Source organism: Rhinichthys klamathensis, unplaced genomic scaffold (genome assembly GCF_029890125.1).
Source record: "Rhinichthys klamathensis goyatoka isolate OS25496 unplaced genomic scaffold, OSU_Roscu_1.1 h1tg000690l_1, whole genome shotgun sequence".
Lineage (NCBI taxonomy): Eukaryota > Metazoa > Chordata > Actinopteri > Cypriniformes > Leuciscidae > Rhinichthys > Rhinichthys klamathensis.
Window position 1 is genome coordinate 6,901 of NW_026607117.1, and position 22,729 is coordinate 29,629.

The 22,729-nt window shown below is 35.9% G+C and overlaps 1 protein-coding gene across 11 annotated transcripts; it reads left to right on the forward strand.

Annotated features, from left to right (window-relative positions):
- Nucleotides 1-2,725: 2,725 nt before the first annotated feature.
- LOC130076793 (POU domain, class 2, transcription factor 2) lies at nt 2,726-22,362 on the forward strand. Of its 11 annotated transcripts, XM_056242028.1 has the most exons (17): nt 2,726-3,002; nt 4,544-4,614; nt 7,987-8,052; nt 8,548-8,582; nt 9,435-9,491; nt 10,308-10,418; nt 11,752-11,994; nt 12,849-12,981; nt 13,172-13,263; nt 14,714-14,914; nt 16,342-16,483; nt 16,567-16,715; nt 18,246-18,437; nt 18,695-18,743; nt 18,833-18,980; nt 19,928-20,001; nt 21,446-22,362. In XM_056242028.1, exons 3-17 carry the CDS (start codon nt 7,995-7,997, stop codon nt 21,751-21,753), a joined length of 1,992 nt encoding a protein of 663 aa, XP_056098003.1. In that variant the 5' UTR covers nt 2,726-3,002; nt 4,544-4,614; nt 7,987-7,994; the 3' UTR covers nt 21,754-22,362. The 11 variants fall into 11 exon arrangements, with proteins under 11 accessions (XP_056098003.1, XP_056098001.1, XP_056097998.1 ...); XM_056242026.1 differs by lacking the exon at nt 4,544-4,614 and having other exon boundaries at nt 7,984-8,052; XM_056242023.1 differs by lacking the exon at nt 4,544-4,614.
- The last annotated feature ends 367 nt before the right edge of the window (nt 22,363-22,729 follow it).

Genomic DNA, 22,729 nt, shown 5'->3' on the forward strand with positions numbered 1-22,729 from the left:
TTTAAGGTGATATAGTTACTTTTTACTTAGTCAAATAAGTACTAAGTAATATTAATTAACTGCATGTACTTACTATTGAGTTATGGTTTGGTTTAGGGCTAGTTTAGTTTAATAAGCATAATTTACTGTTATTACTATAGTAAGTAGGCTACTTGTAGTAATGTTTAACTATGTCACCTTAAAATAACGTGTTACCGAAAGTAATTTATACAGGTTTGAAACAACTTGAGGGTGAGTAAATGATGACAGAATTTTCATTTTTGGGTGAACTATCCCTTTAAGTGGTAACATTTCAAATTAATTGACACAAATATTATTTTTGTTGTCATAATATTCATGAATTAAATAATAAATACTGAAAATATTATTATAACTTGGACTGGGCAACACTAACAAAAGCGAATTTAAGGTTTTATCGTCAAAAACAAAATTGCAGGTTACCACTTTTTACAGTGTACAAACTTTTATGCCTTTTTTCCTCCTGCATGTCAGTTTTTACATTTAAAAGTAGACTGAAGCAGAAATATATGTGCGTAAACATGTTTGTTTACCCATCCTTTGGCACCTAATTACATCAAAACCAATTAGGGCAAAGCAACTAGTCTATGATCAGCAGGCCAGCGTTATATATAGAGCTGTCCCTGAGAGAGACCCCGCCTCCCGTTCCTCCGGGGCAGACGTACCCCTCACTGGCCTCCCCAAAGGTCAAGGGGGGCAAGACCAGGGGGAGGGGGGATGAAGGAGGGTGTGCAGCGGAGTGACCCTTGACCCTAACACACGCCACCCAGCATCCCTCTTTCAGTCCCTCGCACGGACACACACACACCCACGCGCCGTCTGTCACGGCCCTGACAGGCGTTACTGAAGAGCTTGGGGGGTACATAAAAGGAGGCCCAAAAACTTGCTAAACCCCTGACCGTGACCCTGAGCATTACACACACACATATTCAGAAGACAGATCCATTATGAGCGCTGGGGTAAAAGGCTTATACCAGAGGACGCATCAACTGTCCTGCGTGTGAATAATTGTGTGTTTGTGTGTGTAAGGAGGCTGTGTATGGTGTTTGGGAAAAAGTGTGAAAGTGTGTGTATGTATTTTTAAAACAAATGCAAGTAGGTGATTTATGGTTGTTGCTTGGATATTGCACGGTTAAATCGATAGTGTAACACAAAACCCAATGTTTCAAACATTTTCCTACTACACTTTTAAAATTTGTTGTAGCCTATTATTAGTTGTATTTGTACCTACAACGTTGTTTTATATGTAGCCTATATAGCCTATATAATAATAGCTGAATGTTTTGTAAAGGACAATTCAGACACCATATATGTAAAGATTAGACGTTTAATGTTCTGTTGAGTTTTAATTATTTACATGATACAACATTGAAAATAAGCCTTTTCAAAAATATTTCCCTATATGATAAAAAAAAACTGTGTTGAGTAAATGTGTTGTAAATATTTGACGTGATAGACAGTAGCATATTGGACGAGCTGTATAGGCTACGAATGTCCCTCAGAGCCTCGTTTTCATATAGGCTATGGCGTCCATCACAAATAAACTATTAATAGGCCTATTTAAATCGCATAATGTCTATAACTCGATATAAGTTACTTTAATGTTGTTGTAGCCTACAGATAACATAATTATAGGCTACATTGGGATCTCACGGAACGACATCAACATAATTTACTCTGAAAAAAGATCAGCTTTCCAAATGTAAATCTCAATTAGACGTGAAAAAAACGTCAAATTAAAATGGATATTGAGTTAAAACAAACGACTTAATTAATAATAGGCCTATCGTTCATTTGCGCCTCTGTACAGGCGCTCGTCCAGCGTGAGACTGATTCAGTTTCGGACTCTTTTAATTCACAAAACTCGAACCTATTTAGCCTACACAGAAATTAGACTCCTGTAAAATAAACATGACGACGAAAAAGTTAAAAGATGGAAATGTCAGAAGGAAACGTCCCTTCGATCTGTGAAGACTCTCGTGCAGGTTTAATAGCCTATTGGTCTCCCTTTTAAGTTTAAATATATTTACACCTAATAGCAACTTTGTTCATAAAGACCACAACCTTTAAATATATAAAATAAACATGACAAAAGTTAAAGTCGAAAAATATCAAGAAATCGCTCGCTTGATGTGTAAAGCCGCTCGTGAAGCTGGCTTCTCGCATGATTATTAAATGTTACCGCTGCCCTCTTGCGGTTGATTGGCGCTATTTCAGTTTCATTTTCGCTGGGCAGATGTGGTAATTTTTAGCGCACCGAGAACGAGCAGTGGAAAAGATAGGCGTGTGAAGAGCGAAAATGATATACACTTGTTTTTCGTTCTTGTGATGAGCACTTTCCAGCCACCCCAGCACTTTCTTATGCTGACAAGACCTGTGAGTGTCTCTCCCTCTTTCTCTCTCTCTCTTTCTACCTCCTTCTTTCTCAACATTAAGCTGCCCACAACTGAACAACAAAGAATAACCACATATTTTGCCTGATACATAACTCTAGGTAATAACTTTTCCTTGTGTGTGTGTGTGTGTGTGTGTGTGTGTGTGTGTGTGTGTGTGTGTTCACTCGTACCCGTGTTCAAAGATGTCAGAGGAAGTGTAGTGGGTGAAATAAAGCGGTGTTTGAGGGTGGTGAGAAAATGTGGGAGGGAAATGAGGAGAGAGTGACTGTATGAGCCCTTATCTCATTCATTCTTTCATGTGACGATTAGTTGTAGCCTACTGGCACAGCTGAGCACTTTTCAAGCTAGAATTTTGAGTCAATAGCCTTGTGTTGAGTTAGAATTGAATATTGAAATAACAGTATGAATATTCACTCTGCAATTTGCATGAGTTCTTCAGCGAGAGCAGTGATTGGTCAGCTCATTAAGGAGCCTTGAGGTGGACTGAACTATTGCACACTGTTAAACCTGAGAGTCTCAGACAGAAGCAGACTGAAGGCTGTGGTTTATTTATAAAATGGCGGCTATGGCGAAATGTCTGAATTCCAGGTAAGTCAGTGTCTTTCTCTCTCGCTTTCCTTCCCTCTAATGATCTCTCGAGAGGGGGCCGCAAGGTTAATTAGCTTCGCCTTCACTAACAGACTCTGCTAATGAGAGGACATCAAAACTAACTGGACTGAGGCCTAAAGTAATGAAATGTCAGGAGCAAATCTCTAGAGGAATCCAAGAGACTTGAATATCAGTGTGTGTGTTTGTATATGAGGTGTAATCTATGTTGGTGCAGTGTTTAGAGCCCTGGTATACAAACAATGTGTACATGTGTACACTTTTCTTATATGTGTGTGTGTGTGTATATATATATATAATTATATAGAATGTATCAGAGGTGAGGCAAAGAGTATGAAAAATCAGTGAAGTAGGCAATATGTTTTATTTATATAGCAGCTTTCCTATACTCAAGGTCACTCCATAACTAACAACCCGACATTGGACAGTCACACTAGATTACAAATAAATAAACAACAACCCAATAGCACAAATATGGCAGTTAAAATAAGCAGCTAGAGATGTAGAAGCCAGATATTGTCAGAAAAGATTTGAATGTGGGAGGAGATCTTGTGTAGTGAGCGGTTGAGAGGGTGCTGGTTTTGTTTGTGTGTGTGTTTTTAATGTAAACTGTACTGTGTTTTTAAGGTGCTCACATAATGGTTTACGGGTGTAAATTAAGTTTCCATCAGGGCAGTATATGACTTTTGCTTTATTTCTGCTGTGTCTGCATTTGTGCTAAAGCATTATGTTATAGCAGCAAAATGTTATGAAACAAAAAACACACTTTTTAGGCTTTGTACCTTTTATCTGTAGCCAAAATGTTTAAATCCCAGATTACTATTTGAATGTTGTTTTTGAATCGTATACAGAGCATTTTATTACTTTGTGTTTTACTAAATACTTCGTTTGAATCTTGTAATAATCAACCTAAAACAAGGTTTGGTTATTTTACAGTAACGCTTACGAAATGACATTTATGCAAGTGATATGCCTCTTAGATTATTAAAGCAAAAATAATTATACTTTATTAGTTATTTAATAATTATTCAAACCTTAATTTAATCAAATTTAACTTAATTTAATAAGGTAATTTTATATTCATAATATATGGATTTGGCTGTTGGTTTGATCAAAAGTGACAGTGTGTTAAATGTAATCTTTCAGAATGTGCATTCCCATTTTAATATGAGTTAATGTGCATTTTTCAAAACAAATATTTGAACATAAGAGCTTTCAAAGGCTCTCAGACTAGGAACATGACTTGTGAATCTGTTTCTCTCAGTCAGCTTTATATTCTTTAAGAAGATGTGACTGATGCTGATTGATTGAGTTTTTCCAAGAATATCTCTCGTTACTGTGTGTGTGTGTGTGTGTGTGTGCGTGTGCGTGTGTGATGAGAGTGAGTGGAAGGAACAGGAAATGGGGTGACACTGACTCACACAGCACAGAGGTTTGTGGGTAATACTCACACAATGGCATGTGAATCAACCTCAACGTTTTTCACACTATTTTCTATATCATCAAAAAAGTATCATTGGAAGGATATTTCCAATTGGCCTTCGTGAGGGTTTTGGTGAATTAGTCATGTTTATTGTGTCCTTTGAATAAAAAGGTCAGTCATTACCGAAATATACCACAATCTTTAAATAGCGTAGCTACACTGTAATACAGAATTTTTCATTTGTAAATATTTAAAAGGGAATTATTGCCTTCCTTTTTAAGAGTCGCATAAGCTTCTGAAGATAAATGTTAACATTTATTTCATCCAACAAAATGATCAATATTATATATATATATATATATTTAACATTGATATGATGATTATATTCAATATAATAATGTTATGTAATGAGATTAGAATACAGTAAGCTGGCAATAGCAATAATTGTGGGCTAAAATGTAGAGAAAAATTCTGTTCATCAAATACTTTAATGGAGTACCATAACTTTATTAAATGTTATTATATGACGATGCACAGTATAGACTTTTAGAAGTAACGCTCTGTAAGAAAAATAAATCCATAGAAACACAAAAAAGGTACTGGTGATTTTCTGCCAGGACATTATCTGTTAAGTTTACAGACACATCCTTTTACCCTTAAACACAATGTGATAATCAATTTAAAATCAATATGGACAATTCCTTCATTTTAACTGTACACTATAAAAATGATATGATCAATAAGTTATGACAACATATGGGTTTACATTGCATTAACTCATCAAAATAAGTTAAGCAATTTAAACTTTTTTTTTGTTTAGAAGTCATTAAGTCGGTTTAATGTAATTTAAGTTGAAATGACTTTAACATCCAAGTTGATTGTACTTAAAAAAAAAATTAAGGAAGCAACTTTTTTTTACAGTGTACATTGGGCCCTTTTTTTTTTACATACTTCTCTTACAGTGCAGTCTTACGTTTTCTTTATTGGACATCTACATTAAGTTAAGTTAGTGTCTCTCTCTATTGATTTTTACGGTTTAATTTACCACAGGCTCATTGGACCATGTATCATTATCAACCACACTTTTGCTGTGTAGGCTTTATGGTTTATTATAGATCATAAAAGTTCTCTCTATTGTATTATATGTTCATCAAATCAGATTTTGCTTTCTTAGTTTTTTAAGAACATTGGTTTTCTAAAGAAATTGAAAATGAGAAGTTCTTATTGGATCTTAAAAGCTTCCTGGACCTTTCTTTTTAAGAGTGAAGAAGGGTCTCGAGTCAGACACACAGATGAAGGAAGTGCGAGACAGTTTTATGCAACCAGCACGTCATATTCGCTCATCTAGGCCCTTTCGTGGCTTTGCATCATGAAAAAATAAGTCGGTGGCTCATCGACCGTGATTTACACTGTGCTTACGATCTCTAGTTCACCTCACCAGCGTGACTGTCTGGAAGCAGGTGATCAATCTTTTCTTTCATTTCCAATCATTTGACTATCAATATCAGTGAGTAATTCATCCTAATTTAGTAACTCGCTCGAATGCGGTGGGTGGCGGAGGATAGAGGTTTCGTTTGCATCGGTTGGAAAGCGGCTTTAATTTGACTTCTATGACTAAAGCAAGTGAAATTTGTGAAACACCCCAAAAAAAAAAAAAAAAAAAAGCGCCCACGGTCGTAATAGTGGCATATAGAGTGAAGGAGCTGTTCTCATCAAGTGATCAGAGGACAAAGAGAGTTGAGCAAAAAACATTCCGGTGAGTCAGAAACACACCACCTTCAAGAACTCATTTAGGTAACATATCACACTACTAAAATGCACCTTATTCTAATATTACTGTAATATCAGGCTTATCATTTGCTTTCTGTGTGTGGTTGTTTGTAATGTAAAGTTTAGTTGAGACTGACTTTTCGTGATTCGTGCAATCATCGATTAAAGTTCTGATCATTTTTAATGAAATATTTCAGTGATGAGGTTTACGTCAATCTAAAATCCAATTGTATGTTTAAATGTCTAATTAAAACGTTTAAAGTATTAGTAGTTACGCAAGTTGCTGAAATTCAGGTTTTTATTTAATTGCATTTTAGCATTTAGTGAAACCATATCATTTTACATTTTTTAGTTTACATCTATTAACGTTAGACTAATAACTGTTAATCATTGGTCAACGTGAATTCCTATTACTTTTTCAAACTGTATGTTTACATCTTGATGCTGTGGAAAGTTTTCTTAAAATGGTTCAAATGTTGTTTACGTTGTGTTATTTTCATTTGGCTTTTTCACTGACTGACGTGATTGCTTCCATAAAAAAGAGTCTTTGTAATATGTTTAATGTTCAGCATGCACGTTCCAGCCGTGTAATATGAACTAATTTAACAATAAGTGCACCGGACAGGGAAATCAATTTGCTCTTGGAAATGGCTGTGTGGATGGTCTGATGTGACCATCTATTTCACCGTGAGTAAGAAAGAGAAAAGCTGTTATCCTCCTGCGAAGTGCAACACGTGCTCTCGCGGGATGAAACCCTCTCCTCCCCGCATTAACAGCTATTGCGGGTATGTTTGTGTGTGTGTATCTATATGAATGATGCCGTGCAGGATGGGACATGCCCCACCATCCCCGCTGCTCTCTGGGAGGCGCAGGTGCTGTATTAGGATGAAGAGGGTGTCAAACAGGACCAAAACAGAATGAAATAGAAAAGTAAAGGACAAAGGAAAGACAGATAGAGCCATTGAGCTGCACGGTGAATAGTTTTGCTGATGGAAATTGACTTTTGACTCTAGGGTGTTTGTTTCGTTAATTAGAGGTTTTGGATGAACTATTTACAGCTTGGATGAAGCTATTATATTATATTACATAGAGGTAATTTCAAAGATGTATAAGCTCAATTAAATATCAAGCTTTTTGTAATGTTATGTGAATATATTTGATTATTTGCCAAGCTATGTGACACAATTTGCTTAATGTAAAATTTAAAAAAGATTTTTTTTTTTTACTATTTCTTACATAGATGCAGTTTTTTGATCTCATAAATTAAAAATTAATATGAAAATATTTTGGATTTTAAATAAAGGGAAAATATTTTTATTAAAAAGCTCAAAGTGGTAAACTCTTAAGGATCTTTGAGTAAAATTTAATCCACATTAAAAATGTGTGAATTATTTTTTGGTGTCAAGCAAGGTGTGTTACTATTTTAAATATGAAATGGTTATTAATAGTTAATTATGTTGATATAAATAAAAGAAATCCTGAAAATGATCTTTTATGTATTGAAAATCTATTTTTCACGACGTCCAAAAGCCTAAACCAGTGTTGTATTTATTAGTGCGTTCTTTTGCTGAAAAATGACGACAGCAGGATGAAAAGAAAAGGTGACCAGTTTCAGCATCAATATACTTTTATGTCTTTTGATAAATCTTTATGATGAAAACAGGTTATTTGCCAACTACCCTTTATGTGGTTGATGATATAAGGATGACTGACAAAAAAAAAAGCTAAAATCCAAGAGATGTTTTCAGTCAGTTCCTCTCTCTGTTTCAGTAGATATCAGGATGTCTAAAGCTGTCGATGATGATAAGATGGGGACTGAGTTTCCAGTCGATAGTACAGGTAAATATTATTACTATGAGTCTGAGTGCTTTAAGAGGTAGTAGATGTTAAGTTATTATGTGCATTATCTATATTATTGTTATGTAAAGGAGATTTGTGTGATGATATTGTGAGAGATGGGTGAGAAACATTGCATGTATAAGCATGTTTTATCATGTACACTAGTATGATTCATGACTATTCCTAGATGTGTTAGTGTGTGTGAGTGATGAGATTTTGTTTTGTCATAATTCTCACATTTTCCACTTGGTCTGAACCACACACAGAACACTTTAGTCAGCCGTGGCCTCAATCTGACACACACACACACACACACACACACACACACACACAGACACAGCAGCATACAGTAACCCAGGTTAAACGCTCCATGGTATTCCAATAATGCAATGCCTCTGGCTAACCAGACCACGCTTTTGTTGATGTGAGGGCTGGAGCCTGAGGCACTATTCTGACCTGATGTGTCCTTGCTTGTGTGTGTGTGTGTTTTTACAGACTCTGAGAGGAACAGTCCAGAGGCCAGCGATCAGGTGAGTGAACAACTTTCAGAGAAAATTTGATGTTAGTTGTTCGATCTCAATGAATGTGTGAAACACAAAAAGAAAGAGTGCATCGGTGCACGGTGCATCAATATTGAGAGGTTCTCCAAAACCGTGACCATCTAGATCAGGGGTGTCAGAGATCTGGTTTTGGATCAACAAAACAAAATACAAATATTTAGCATATTTGGGGAAAAAAAATTCTAAAACCATTTTGTACTTTTATAAAAATCAGTATCATTAACTGACAGTCCTTGGGTAGCCAATAAGAAAGCTAATAGGTTGTTATGTAAGAATACATCTTAAAATGCTAGAGCGTTTCTTTTAATTACACGCAGCATTCGTCATTTGCAAATGTTTGCAGGGACAGTCCCGTGGCTAACATGCTAATTTTCCCACTTTGAAGTTTGTCGCTTACTGCAATAACAATATGGATAAATGCAATGAAAAATATGATGGGTGAACTTTAGAGTTGTCAAGACTCCACTGAATGAATATTAAACACGGTGCATCAATACTGATATTTGACTAAGAAGCAGGACTGTGATTCAACGAACACACTGTAAAAAAAAAAAAAAATCTAAAGATTATTGGAGTATGTTTTACAAGAAAATCTTATTTTAGTTGTTCTGCTTTTAAAATTGCATGTTTAATTCAATGTGTTACTTGCTCTTTCTTTCAAATTAATTGTAAAATGTACTGCCAATTTCCCAGTGAAAATTGTTTCTAAACCTTCATTTCTAAGCCTAAATTTGTTCTGTTTTAGATCATTTATTAAAGCTAAAGCGATCCAGTTGAGGGCAGTGAGTTTTGTCCCTAATGATTTGTTCTTGTCTCATTCAGATCCAGCCAATGAAAACAAGTCCGTTCTGCCTGTCTCCTGCACCCAGCAACACAAAGGTGTGTGTTTGTGTGTTCATGCCAAATGCTTTTTATTTTGACCACGTTCACTAGCATGGATGCCCTCGGGTAATTATACGTTAACATTGTAATATGCAAATGAGATTTTTTTAGTCTGTTTAAACCGCATTCCTAACAAGATACCAGGCAATTTACAGGAGAGAGAGGGAAAGTGAGCTATGACGCATGAAACGTATGAAAGGATCCGGATCGATCAGAAGTGAGGTAAAAAAGGTTCGAGCGATCGCAGGGCAGATGCAGTTAGTACAGAGACTCTGGATGGATATTTACAGAACTAAACGAGTTGAACTGCTCCTCTTCTTTTGAATTTGTGAGTAATCAAATGAATAACTAAAAGTGTGTGTGTTTACTTATGGAAATGGCCTTGTGTGGTTTTAGTCTTTGACAAGAAAAGACATGAAGTGGTAGTTGGTATAAGCGGTTATTGATATTTAGTAGTGGCCTTTTGTATTTGCATATTAGTTGTAAATCTAGCTATACCAGTAATAAATGACAGTGTTAATTTAATACAGATAAATAAATAAAAAAATAGGCTATTTCAGCATTTTGTAGTATTAAAGGATTTTCAAATGAATTTATAATAATTACATTAAAACACGCCCACAAAAAATTTATATGCTAAATAAATTGTACTAAAATAAAAAGGGTTAGCTTAAGGCATTTTTTATATTGTTGCCATTTATGTGATTGTGTGTGTGAGAACATTGATGTATTATATTATTAGTGTTTATGTGTATATGTATTATTAAAATTCCATATATTATTATTAATAATGTATATGAATGTGTTTTATAGGTTAAAGCCGAGGAGGCCGTTGAGATGACCAGTGTTCACGCTCCTCCTCCTCCAGTTCAGCCTTCTCTACCACACACACAACTCATGCTGGCAGGCAGTCAGCTCGCAGGGGTATGTGCTTACACACATACACACGCACACGTTTTATGGGGACTTTCCATAGAAATAATGATTATTTCTATCCCCTAAACAGAACCCTCACAGAAAAAAGCATTTTAAATGTGCTAAAAAAACATAATTTTGTATAATTTATGAGCTGTTTTCCTCATGGGGACCAAAAAATGTCCCCACAACATCAAATATTTCTGGTATTACTATCATTTTATCCCCATAATGTAGGGAATACATGAACCACACACACACTCACATGATGAGACACACACACACACACACACACACATTATGAGACAAATAGGTACACAAGTGAAGTGAATGAAAAATCTTTGAGGGGAAACAAAACAGCACTAAACTATTTAAAATAACATTAGATTGTTCGCAACTTCATTTTATTCTTTTATTTAGTTAAAGCTGAAATGTCTCATTTTCAAACCTTAAATGATTTACTACTTCAATAAGTAAGCACCCCTGATATTTTGAAATACTTATTTTTTATATAAATATTATTAATAATACATTTAATGAATCATTAAAAAAAATATTTATGATCCGATTAAAATGTTCTTGATTTGTTTATCTTGATTGTATTATAGTTTTTTATATAAAGGTCAAGTGTAATAAATTTTTTTTTTACAATTTTTTAAATTTATTTAAATATTCAGAGACAATATTATTAAGCCATTTGTAGTTTACTTCCCTCATAAAGCTAAACTCTGGCTTTGTGGCACCCTTTTCACAGGCTGGGATGGTATCGCAAATCTAGTACAGTTTTTCATATTTTAATTTTACATATATATATATATAAATAAAACACTATACTATGTTATACTACCTTGGCAGTATTATATTTTTTAATATATATATATATATAAATACAAAAATTATATTTGCTGTCGTCTCCCATTCACCACTATAGAAGTGTACCCAACTATGACACCTATGACTTCTGCTTCATTGAACCCTGGAAATGTGAAAAGGGTCCGTAGCATGAGTTTGGGGCAAAATGATTTGTTAGGAGATCACTTTGGAAATCCTGCTCTGCAAGTAAACATTGCTATATTATATAATAATTAATCTGAATGAATGACAACAAATACGAATATTATATGGATTGCTTTTTTTCGCTCTCTTTCTCTTTTGCTCTATGCTTCTATTAACTAAGTGCAACATGCTTTCGGTTGATGTATAACCTTCTTAGCTTAACCATGCTGTGGATGCCATCTCAGGGCCTGCTTGCTTAAGAGAAGGTGCCACAGACGGCTTGGTGACGCTGTTCTTTTCTCCACCTTTTCTCTCTATCCCTCGCTCCTCTTCTTCCTCTCTTCAGCTGGCCGCTCTCCTCCCTGCACAGCAGCAGCTGTTGTTGCAGCAGGCTCAAGCGCAGCTGTTAGCCGCAGCCGTGCAGCAGTCAAACGCAGCGCATGCGGCCCACGCAGCTGCCGCAGCCAATCAGCAGCACCACACGCAACAGCAGCAGGCCAATCAGGCAGCAGCACAAGCCCAGTCTCAAGCCAAACATGAGCAAGCTCCGCCTCCACTTCTATCGCAGCCTATCCAGCTCACTGCCCAGGTACCTTCTTGCGCTGCCGTTCTACGTTTTAGGAAAATGCATTTTTGATCAGAGGCTAGATTGCCATTTTCCTGTATTTCAATTCAGGGAACGTTCCCGGTCAAATATACTATATATCAACAGCATCTGTGGCATGCAGTCAATTATGAACAAAGTTATTGCAATGTGTACATTAGTATATAAATACATAAGGTTGCACTTTTTTTTTTACCGTACATGCACTTATGTGTACTGACAATGTACTTGCCTAAGAAAGTACTGGTTAATATAAGGTGACTACATGGGTTAAGTTTAGGTTTAGGGGTAGGTTCAGGGTTAGTACCTAGTTATTACCCATTTATTATATTCTTACAGTACTCTTACAATGCGAGTCTTGCAGACAATCTTGCAATACCACATTTAAATAAATACATAAATAAAATAATTCATTATAAATAATACATTTGAATAATATAAACAAATAAATTATTATAAATTATTTAATTTTGTTAGTTGTGTTAGTCAAATGTATTTAATACAATTTCAATATAATTTTGAATAAATCTTAATTTATTTTAATTTACTTAATAGCAATTTAGTATGATTTGAATGCATTTAAGTATTTAATGAATGTGTGAAATATGGATATTTTGTTCCGGAGACATCTGGTCATGTGCAAGGAAACATAGTCATTTAAAGAATGTAAAAATGAGATTAGAATGAAAATATCAGGTAAAGGGTTCTTCGGTACAATGCAAATTGCCATTTTCCGCCGACCAATTGTTTCTGTAACTTGACTTTGTTACATAACTGGACCTTTTTACTTATTCCCCATGTCTTGACTCGCTCACTTGTCTTTTTTTCACCCTCATAAGGCTTTCTGTCTCTCTCTGAAGGACATTCAGCAGTTGTTGCAGTTACAGCAGTTGGTACTGATGCCAGGTCATCCTCTACAGTCCCCTGCTCAGTTCCTGCTGCCTCAAGCCCAGGCTCAGCAGGGTCAGCAAGGTAAGATGCGCCTATTCACACATTATTTCATCATGGCTATGGGGTCAGTGGAATCACTGAAACTGCACCCCGTTGCCCTGTGTATGCATTACCGTTATTTCACATAACAGTTGACTCTGTGACTGTGACACCAATAACATTTGCGTGCAGTGATGTCTTTAATGTGTAATTGCCATTCATGCTCTCTCAGGTTTGCTTTCGACGTCAAATTTGATTTCACTACCTCAGCAAAGCCCAGGGAGTCTCCTGACCAGCCCACCTAGACTGGGGCTTCAAGCACAGGTATGAACAAAAAAGGGTTTCAAACTACATTGGTGTGTCCACCTCATGTTGCTTATTCAAATAGCAAATGGTGTCCAGTTATCATCGTGGCATTTTACTTGAGACACTGCATTGTGGGATACAGGATTTGATGCAGTGCGCTCACCTGTATACTGCAAACAAAGTTTGGAAAATGTAATCATTCAAATCAGTATTCTGCATAGTATGTTTAGACTACAATTCCAAAGTTTGGGGTCAGTAAGAAATTTGAAAGAAGTCTCTAATACTCACCAAGGCTGCATTTATTTGATCAAAAATACACTAAAATCAGTAATATTGTTATGTATTATTGCAATTTAAAAGAACTGGGGTTTTTTTCTTCTTGATTTTAATACATTTGAAGATATAATTCATTCTTGTGATGGCAAATCTGAATTTTCAGCATCATTACTCCAGTCTTCAGTGTCACATGATCCTGCAGAAATCATTCTAATATGCTGATTTGGTGCTCAAGAAACATTTCTTCTTATTATAATTATCAATGTTGAAATCAGTTGTGCTGCTAAATATTTTTTGTAAAAAACGTGATTCATTTTTTCAGGATTATTTGATGAATTGAAGGTTCAAAAGAACATAATATATTTTAATTCAAATATATATATATATATATATATATATATATATATATATATATATATATATATATATATATATATATATATATATATATATATATAGTTTAGGGTCCAATTCTCACTATTAACTAATTTCTTATTAGCATGTACAATGGAGAAGACTCAGAGCTGTTATCTTGGAAAAAGGAGATTACAAAAAGTATTTAATAAAAGGGGGCAAATAATTGTTCCCAATGTGTTTTGGAGAAAAACATTTATTTCATAATGTGATCTTCCCCCCAATTTCAATTATTTTACTTCAATGATTTTAGCAATTTTTTTTATAAAATATGAAAAGGATTAACAATGCAGATTTATTTTTTCAGCCATCTTTGATCATATTTATCAAGGGGGCAAATAATTCTGACCAGCACTGTATATTACTGGGATATTGGCTGTTTATTTGTACTAATAAAACACATATTAATGCCTTATTCTGCATGACCATATTCTACGTCCCTAATCCAATGTCTAAACTTAACAACTACCTTACTATTAATAAGCAGTAAATATGAGTTTATTGAGGCAAAAGTCATAGTTAATAGTGAGAATTGGACCCTAATCTAAAGTGTGACCAAAAAATCTTACTTTTGAACGTTATCGCATACTTATTAAAATAATATGAGTTGAATGGTAATATGCTATATAGTCAGTCTAAATGTGTTGCCTTTCAGGGGTAGAAAGGACGTTATGCAAAAATGAAGGGAATCTTTTGGAATGGGTTTGAAATTGAAGGCTCTGTCTCACAGTAGATACGTGTTTGAGAAAGTAGTGTGTTTTCCCAATCTGTGCTGTAGCGTCATCTTGACGACAGGCTGTGGTCATTGCAGAGGGAGAAGAACGTGGAGAGCATTGTGAGCTCCGCCCCTTCCTCCGCCCCTCCCATGAGCTCCGTTCCCACGGCGACGCCCCATCCCGAGGAGCCCAGCGACCTGGAGGAGCTCGAACAGTTTGCCAGAACCTTCAAACAGAGGCGAATTAAACTGGGGTTCACACAGGTGTGAAAGAAAAATAGAAATGAAAACCAATTAAACCTTCTTTCAAGACACTTATTTTTGAGATGCAGTCAATAACAAGTCAAGTCACCTTTATTTATATAGCGCTTTATTCAATAGAGATTGTTTCAAAGGAGCTTCACAGTAATAACAAGAGAATGATTCAATGATGCAAACAGAGTTGATTTCGGCTGTACAGCAGCTCTAAAAGAAAATAGTGTCATTGTTCTGTTGAAGTCAGTTCAGCGTTGATTCACTTCTGTAGTAAAACATCAACAATTATTCAATTAGTTCATTTCATCTATGAAGCAGATCTGCAGAAAACTGTGATGTCATCGTCCAGTTCAGTTTTCATCCAGTAGTGTCAGTGCGGTCAAATCAATAATATTGTTGAATATTAATTCATATGTACAATGAAACCTATTGAGATAAAGAATACTTGTCATATACACTGTAAGATTATGTATATAATTAAGGGTGGCCTATGGCATTAATTATAATCACAATGGTTATTCTGAGCAGTTTTAAATCTTTATTTATGTTCATTTTTAAATACCATTTTAATATAACTTTAATGTATGTATGTAACAATCATGTTTTCTTTGTATTTCTATTAAAATTATACAATACTTATATATATTAATACGATTTTGTGTATGATTAGGGTAGGCATTAATTAAAATAACTCATTATGAGCAATTTCTAAAATTTAATTTATTTAATTTAATATTGTAATGCATTATTTGGGATCAGCCTTTCCTTATTTAATTTTCTTTAATTTTCCTTAATTTTCTTGGAAAAAAGGTCTAAACCAATAGCGAAGATGCAACCAGTTGGAAAACCAGTGAGAAGTTTAACTTTAGTTACAATATTCAGTGAAGAAAATAAATGAGGAGATAATTTGTGAGAAAATAACATGCCACTAACACAGTTGTGTGAGGGGGAAAAAACGCTTAAGTTGGTATTGAAATCTATGGAAGATTGTTTCCTCCACGGAATAAAACTATTTAAAAGAGAATTGCGAGTTTATATTTCGAGTTTATTATTTTCGTCAGAATTGGCCTTTATATCTCAGATCTTATATCTTTAAGTCAGAATAGCAAAATATAAAGGCCAATTCTGACGAAAATAATAAACTCGAAATATAAACTCGCAATTATCTTTTAAATAGTCAGAATTACAAAATATAAAGGCCAATTCTGTTTATATCATGCAATTCTGAGAAAAAAAATGTCAGAATTGTAGAGATAAAAAGTCGCAATTACCTTTTTTTATTTTTTATTCTGTGGCGGACACAAGCTTCCATAGAAATCCCATGGTATGTCTGTGAAACATAAACTTAACAGTCCTCAAGCTAAACTAGTCCTGTCTGCTTGGGGATAAAATGATGAAACGAGCGAATGGTAACTCTGCTCCGTGTCTTCATGCAGGGGGACGTCGGTATGGCCATGGGGAAACTGTACGGCAATGACTTCAGTCAGACCACCATCTCACGTTTCGAGGCTCTCAACCTCAGCTTCAAGAACATGTGCAAGCTCAAACCCTTGCTGGAGAAATGGCTGAGCGATGCAGGTGTGTGTTTTTCTCACTTTTCTCATTGGTGTTTCATGTTTGGATTCTTCACGATTCGTGCTATGTGTGTGTTTGCGTTACAGAAACCATGGCGATAGACAACATGCTTCCGAGCCCCAGTTCACTGTCCTCACCTCTGCTGGGCTTTGAAGGGTTGCCTGGACGCCGCCGAAAGAAACGCACCAGCATCGAGACCAACGTCCGCATTGCCCTGGAGCGCAACTTCATCTCGGTTAGCCGGACTCATGAACAACACACACACACACCGTACCACCAAATGTTGCAAGATTTTAATTTCCTGCTACAGAAATCATATTTCCTTCAAATGACTCGTTCATTTGACTTGGTTTATTCCGCACAGCACACCTCAGCTTCATGACCTCCTTTTTGCTGTCTCATGATAAAAAAAAAATATTGGTTCTCTTTTTGAAAATGCTGAATCCATTTTTTTCTCTCTCTGGAGAAACAGAAGTCTACCAGCAAACTAATTTATTGCAATATACTGTATAAGAATTATATCACCACATTAAACCCCATATACTTCTAGCATGATTATAGAAGTATTGCTTGAGCATATTTTGATGCATTATTAAACATATAATATCATAGGCCAGTTTACCAGAAGGTTGTCTATGGACACGTATAGAAGTTTGAAAGTGGTTACCAACCAGGAAAAAATAAGAAATAATAAAACAATATTATATTTTTTATAAATAAAATACAAAACTTATTATGAAATATAATATAATGCATAAATGTAAATATATAATTATGCATGTTATTGTACCTTATGTTAAATTGCTTGCAATGTTGTTAGTTATTAAGTCGATTGGATAAAATAAAATAATAAAATACAATTCCAAAATATAATAATATATCATAATAATATTAATAATATGTTTTATATTATCTTATGATAATTTGCTTGCAATATTCATTTGTAAGTTGCTTTGCATAAAATAACATAACATTTATATAAAATTAAAATAGACTTTTTATTGGTTTACATGATAAGTGGAACAACAAGTAGCAATAATAGTAGGAATAAAATAAAATAAAATAATAAAAGTAGACTGTTTATTGGTTTACATGGTAAGTGGACCTCCAAGTAGCAATAATAGGTGAATCTGAAAACAAAAAGGAGACAAGGCACAAACTTTTCTAGATCATTCCAATGTTTTATACTAAACGATACAGATTTATTAATCCCCAACAGACAGTTTAGTGTTATGGTTGCACATGAGTCACGAAACCTTCAGTCACACTTTACCTCTGGTAAGCACCACACCTGTGTTGTAAGCTTTTTTCCAAGGAAACCCATCTAAGATCAAGTCAAGGCAAACAGCCAATACGCTTGAGGCGCCTCATGCTGCTTCTTTCCATTTCTAAGTAACTCATTCTGCCGGTTGTTATTACGCTGACAGAAACTTCAATTATAAAGCATGTACCCAAAACAGTTCCATTATCAGATAATACAGCAATTATAAAACAATTATAAGTCATGTGTCCTATCAAGGGAGTGGTGATCAAATCAACCTCATAAATAATTTGATTTTAATTCCTCAATGTAAATTCTCACTCTTATGATTTCAATAAATCCGTGTTTACATGCATTTTTGAGTACCAATTGATTCAAGCATGCTTTTTCTCAAATATTTCGTGCATCAACATGAAATTGTTTTGGGCTGAAACTTGGTCTTGGCCTGAGTGCAGGTGTTTGGCACGTCTCATGTACTCATGCATCTCACCTCACCCCCTTTAGAACCAGAAGCCTACCTCTGAAGAAATCCTGCTGATGGCCGAGCAGCTCAACATGGAGAAAGAGGTCATCCGCGTCTGGTTCTGCAACCGACGGCAGAAAGAGAAGCGCATCAACCCCTCCAGCGCCACCCCTCCGCTGCCCACTCAGCCCCCAGCACAGACGCACAAGCCCCCCTGCTACAGCCCGCACATGGTATACCCACTCATGGCTTTAGCGATTGATCTGGCCCAAAGCCATTTCAACTGACAGCTGGTGTTGAAATGTTGTTTGGATGGTGCATGGTGAGAATGGGTGCAAACGTGGTATAAAAGAGACATGTCTGGTCATGTGTTTGAATAATGTTCTACCATAAAATGACAATTGGACCTTTGAAAGTAAAGGCAAATATTAAAGAATGTCATTATAAGATGTATGTTTGTTAATTAAAGTCTCTTTCCTTTTTTCTATAGATGTCCAGTCAGGGACTGGTTCAGGTCGCTACCAGTCTCAGCACAACAGGTGAGAAGAGCAGTTAGAATGAATAATAGTGTTGTTCACTGCACAGTTGTGGTTACAAGGACAGACACTGAATCTCTCTCCTTACGTAGCCGTCAGTCCCACGCCTTCTGTGGCCTGCCCTCTCAACCCCAGTGGACATGGAGTGTTGAGCTCCGCCCCTTCTTCAGTTACTCCGCCTCCTCTCAACACTGTGAGCCCCACCCCGCCGAGCCTCGGCAGCCCTGGCCTTAACACAGGGTAAGAAGCGGTTTCATGTGTTTAGGGCAGGAAAATGCTCTTTTGACACTGTTTGAATTTAAAATAATAATAATTATGAAAATTCATAACAATTATTAATAATACATATTACATAATTATAAATTATTCGAAATATGTTATAATTATTATTATTATTATTCAAACAATTATTTATTTAGGTTGATTTAATCAACTAACAAATATTATTTACAAATAATTATTTTAATAATTATTATAATTACTATTATTAATAAATTATTTGTTTAAGTTGATTTAATCAACTTACAACTAATATATTGAATGATAAAATATTGTGAATGTAAATTTTTTCTTATTTATTATACTTACAATATTTGCACATTTTCACAAATTCACCATCCAATGCTCCCGAAATCTTATACCGAGATTGTTACAAATTATGTATAATAAAAAAAAAATAAAAAAAAAATCAGGTTTTTGTTTAGGTCGTTTCAACCTATATTTGAATCATAATAAATTGTGAATGTTCATTTATTATTATTTGATACCTCTATAATATTCAAGGATATTTGCATAAATCCACCATCCAATGTTCTATATTACCTCAAAATTTCACAATCATAAATTTGAAGACTGTGATAAAAACACATCATCATTCTGTCAAACAGCTTTCATTATGACTAAGCATTCTGAACTGAAATAATTACAGCTTGGCTGTAGTCTTATCATACTTGTTTTCACGATAAAATCTCTATTCTCGGTTGTGTGTGAACAGTAAGCTGAACTTCTTCCTCTTAAGTTTTCTCGTCTTAATGTCATTCTTTCCAGCATGTGTATAAACACGAACACGAACTCCACGATGGACATGGTTGTTCTTGAGATGTCACTAAAAATGCTTGCTTCTCTCTGCATGTATGAATGGCGTATGTTTGTGGACACGTGTAAATGACACATCACACACATTACAGGAACACAATGATGGGTGTAAGCACAGGAATGAACCAGGCCCTCATCAGCAGCAACCCTCTGGCCACAATGCAAGGTTTGTCATAGAGGAAGAGAAAATCAATTAAAAGAAGATTCATTCAAAGATATACATTAAGGAACTTGGCAAATAGGGGATGAAACCTCCCATCATTCACCATCAAAAAGTTTCGATGGGATGTGTTTGAACAAGACCAGAGGAATGAAAATCTCTCACCACATCTTCATCACATCTTCATCCTCACTTCTTACATATGTTTGTCTGCGTGTGTGTGTATGAGAAGAACTGTGTTTGTGCACCATGTCTGTCTCTTTCAAAAGCACTTGCCATCTCTATGCCCTTATATTTGTTCTTGAACTCATATTCATCCTCATCACTTAAAACCCTTTTCCACCAACACCGTACTGGAGCCGACAGACACAATCTAGAACCGCTACATTTACCTCAAAGAAAAGGCAACTCTGGGCCAATGTGTTGCCTCGCAGTTGACCAAACCCCCCCGTTTCTGTTTTTGTCGTGTTGCACAGCTGCTTCAACCAGTTTATTTTCCCTGTCTGTTTATATATATATAATCGCAATTAACATGAAATCGCTCTTAAAAGCGGTTTGGCTTATTGCGATTATGAAATTGTCCAACAAAAGACATTTAATAACATGTTTTTACTCCAAACTCACTTCATAACGACAGTTGAGCATCCTTACACTGGCGTCTTACACTGTATAAAATACTTTGAAATAATATTTTGTGTGCCTTATTCTGTGATAATGGCTATGTTCATTAGCATTTAAGTATAAATATACTTTATTATCATGAAAATACCAGAGAAGGTCTGAAGAACTCAGATAAACCATATATATTGTAGTAGTCGTGTGGTTATTAGTCATGTTTAATCAATCTAAGCGTTTCAATCTTGTTTACTCAGCTACAGTCATAGTATGATGCCTATATGGATTTCCTGGCCATATTTGGAGTTCCTGTGCGAGAGCGCTCTCTCTCTCTCTCTCTCTCTCTCTCTCTCTCTCTCTCTCTCTCTCTCTCTCTCTCTCTCTCTCTATATATATATATATATATATATATATATATATATAATTTTTTTATTGTCCACACGGTTTACCACTTTTGACCACTTCCACAGGTAGTCGAAAACGGATTTTTGACCAGATTGCTCTCTTCTGTTCTTTCGGCTGTCAGTGGAGAAACGAAAGCAGATGCTCTCTGTATGTTTTTTTGTTTTGTTTTCTCCAGTCGTGTTCATATACTGTATAAAGTCCATGAGCTTGTTTTATCCATTAGATCAAAGATCTAAAAAAAAGTCCATACATTTACCCGCCCATAGACCCCCCCCCTCCCCCCTCCCCTCGAAGAAATCAGGACAGAAGAGGTTGAAAGTGGACAAAAGAGAAGGATTAAAATACTAGGAGTAAACGGGTATGTGTCTAACTCGCCCTAATTTGCTTTCTTTATTTCTCTCTTTCCCTCTCTTCTTTCATCTTTTTACAGCCCTAGCTGCCAGTGGTGGCCAGATTCCTATTTCCGCTCTTGAGGGCGGCGGTCAAATGTTCCTGGGTGGAGCTGGATGTCCAGGAGCTGGACTGCGCCAGTCCCTCTTCCTAAACCGCCCCACTTTACTGCCCCTGGCGAGGAGCGCAGGCATGGGTCTGGTGGGCCACCCCAGGGCTTCTCCGCCTCCTGGCGTCAGAGGCGCAAGCCCAGACTCGTGCTCCATCTCCCCCTGCTCAAGCCCCGCCTCCTTCTGCTCATTAGGTGAGGCCTCACCACCCCCTCTGGGCGGAGCTATGGATGAGTGACGCCCACACCAAGCTACTGCACTTGAGGGGAGTCAGAGGGACGGAAGTATGAAGACAAACAAGACTCGCCTTTTCAACCAAAGCCATCTCTCAATCCCTCCATTTCTCTCTTGTGCTTTCTCTCTCATTATGTCTTTGAATGCCAAAAATACAGAGAAATGAGCAGAAGAGAACAGGGATAAGGAGAGAACAGGATAACGGGGGACTTTTTAAACCAAAAAATTGATCTATTCAGCGTGGAGAGGTGGCCTCAATGGAGCTACTTTGGAGAATGTACATTTATTCCTTTCTGAATAGAAAAAGACAAACCTACATGAACAGATTTTTTGAGGGCAGGGTCGTGAGCCAAAAAAACTTTACGAAGAAACAACAACAAGTGAAAACGGGTGGCAACGAATGGAACAAAGAAAGGACATTTGACAAGTGTCATTGGATGGTAGAAAGAGAAACCAAAAAATAAACACATGGAAGAAGAATGGAACGACTCACAAAGACAAAAAAATTACGAAAAATACCAAAACCAAAATACCAAAAATCAAAACCAAAAAATCGGATAGAAAAGCTTTAACTAAGACTTTGAAACCTGAATTGTCCAGGATCAGATTAACTCTACAAAACACCAAACACCTTTTGCTCAATTTTCATTGTTTTTCATGCACCCCATATAATGTAAACTCGGTTTTGTTTCTTTTAAACGATTTGTAAATGTATTTCTCAATCTACCTCTGCTATCAACTATTTAGATTTCCGCATTCTGTTTCATTCCATTTTCATCAGCATTTTTTTCCTGTCAAAGTTAAGATGAAAAACACCGAACGAAAGAAGAATTTTGAGGGATTTTTTTCTCCACTTTAAACAGTATTACACACAAATACACACAAACACACACATATACACTGAAGTTACTGTGATCCCGATTCCCTTTCCATCACTGATCATCCGCTGGAATCCACGCCTCAAACTTTGACACACTTTT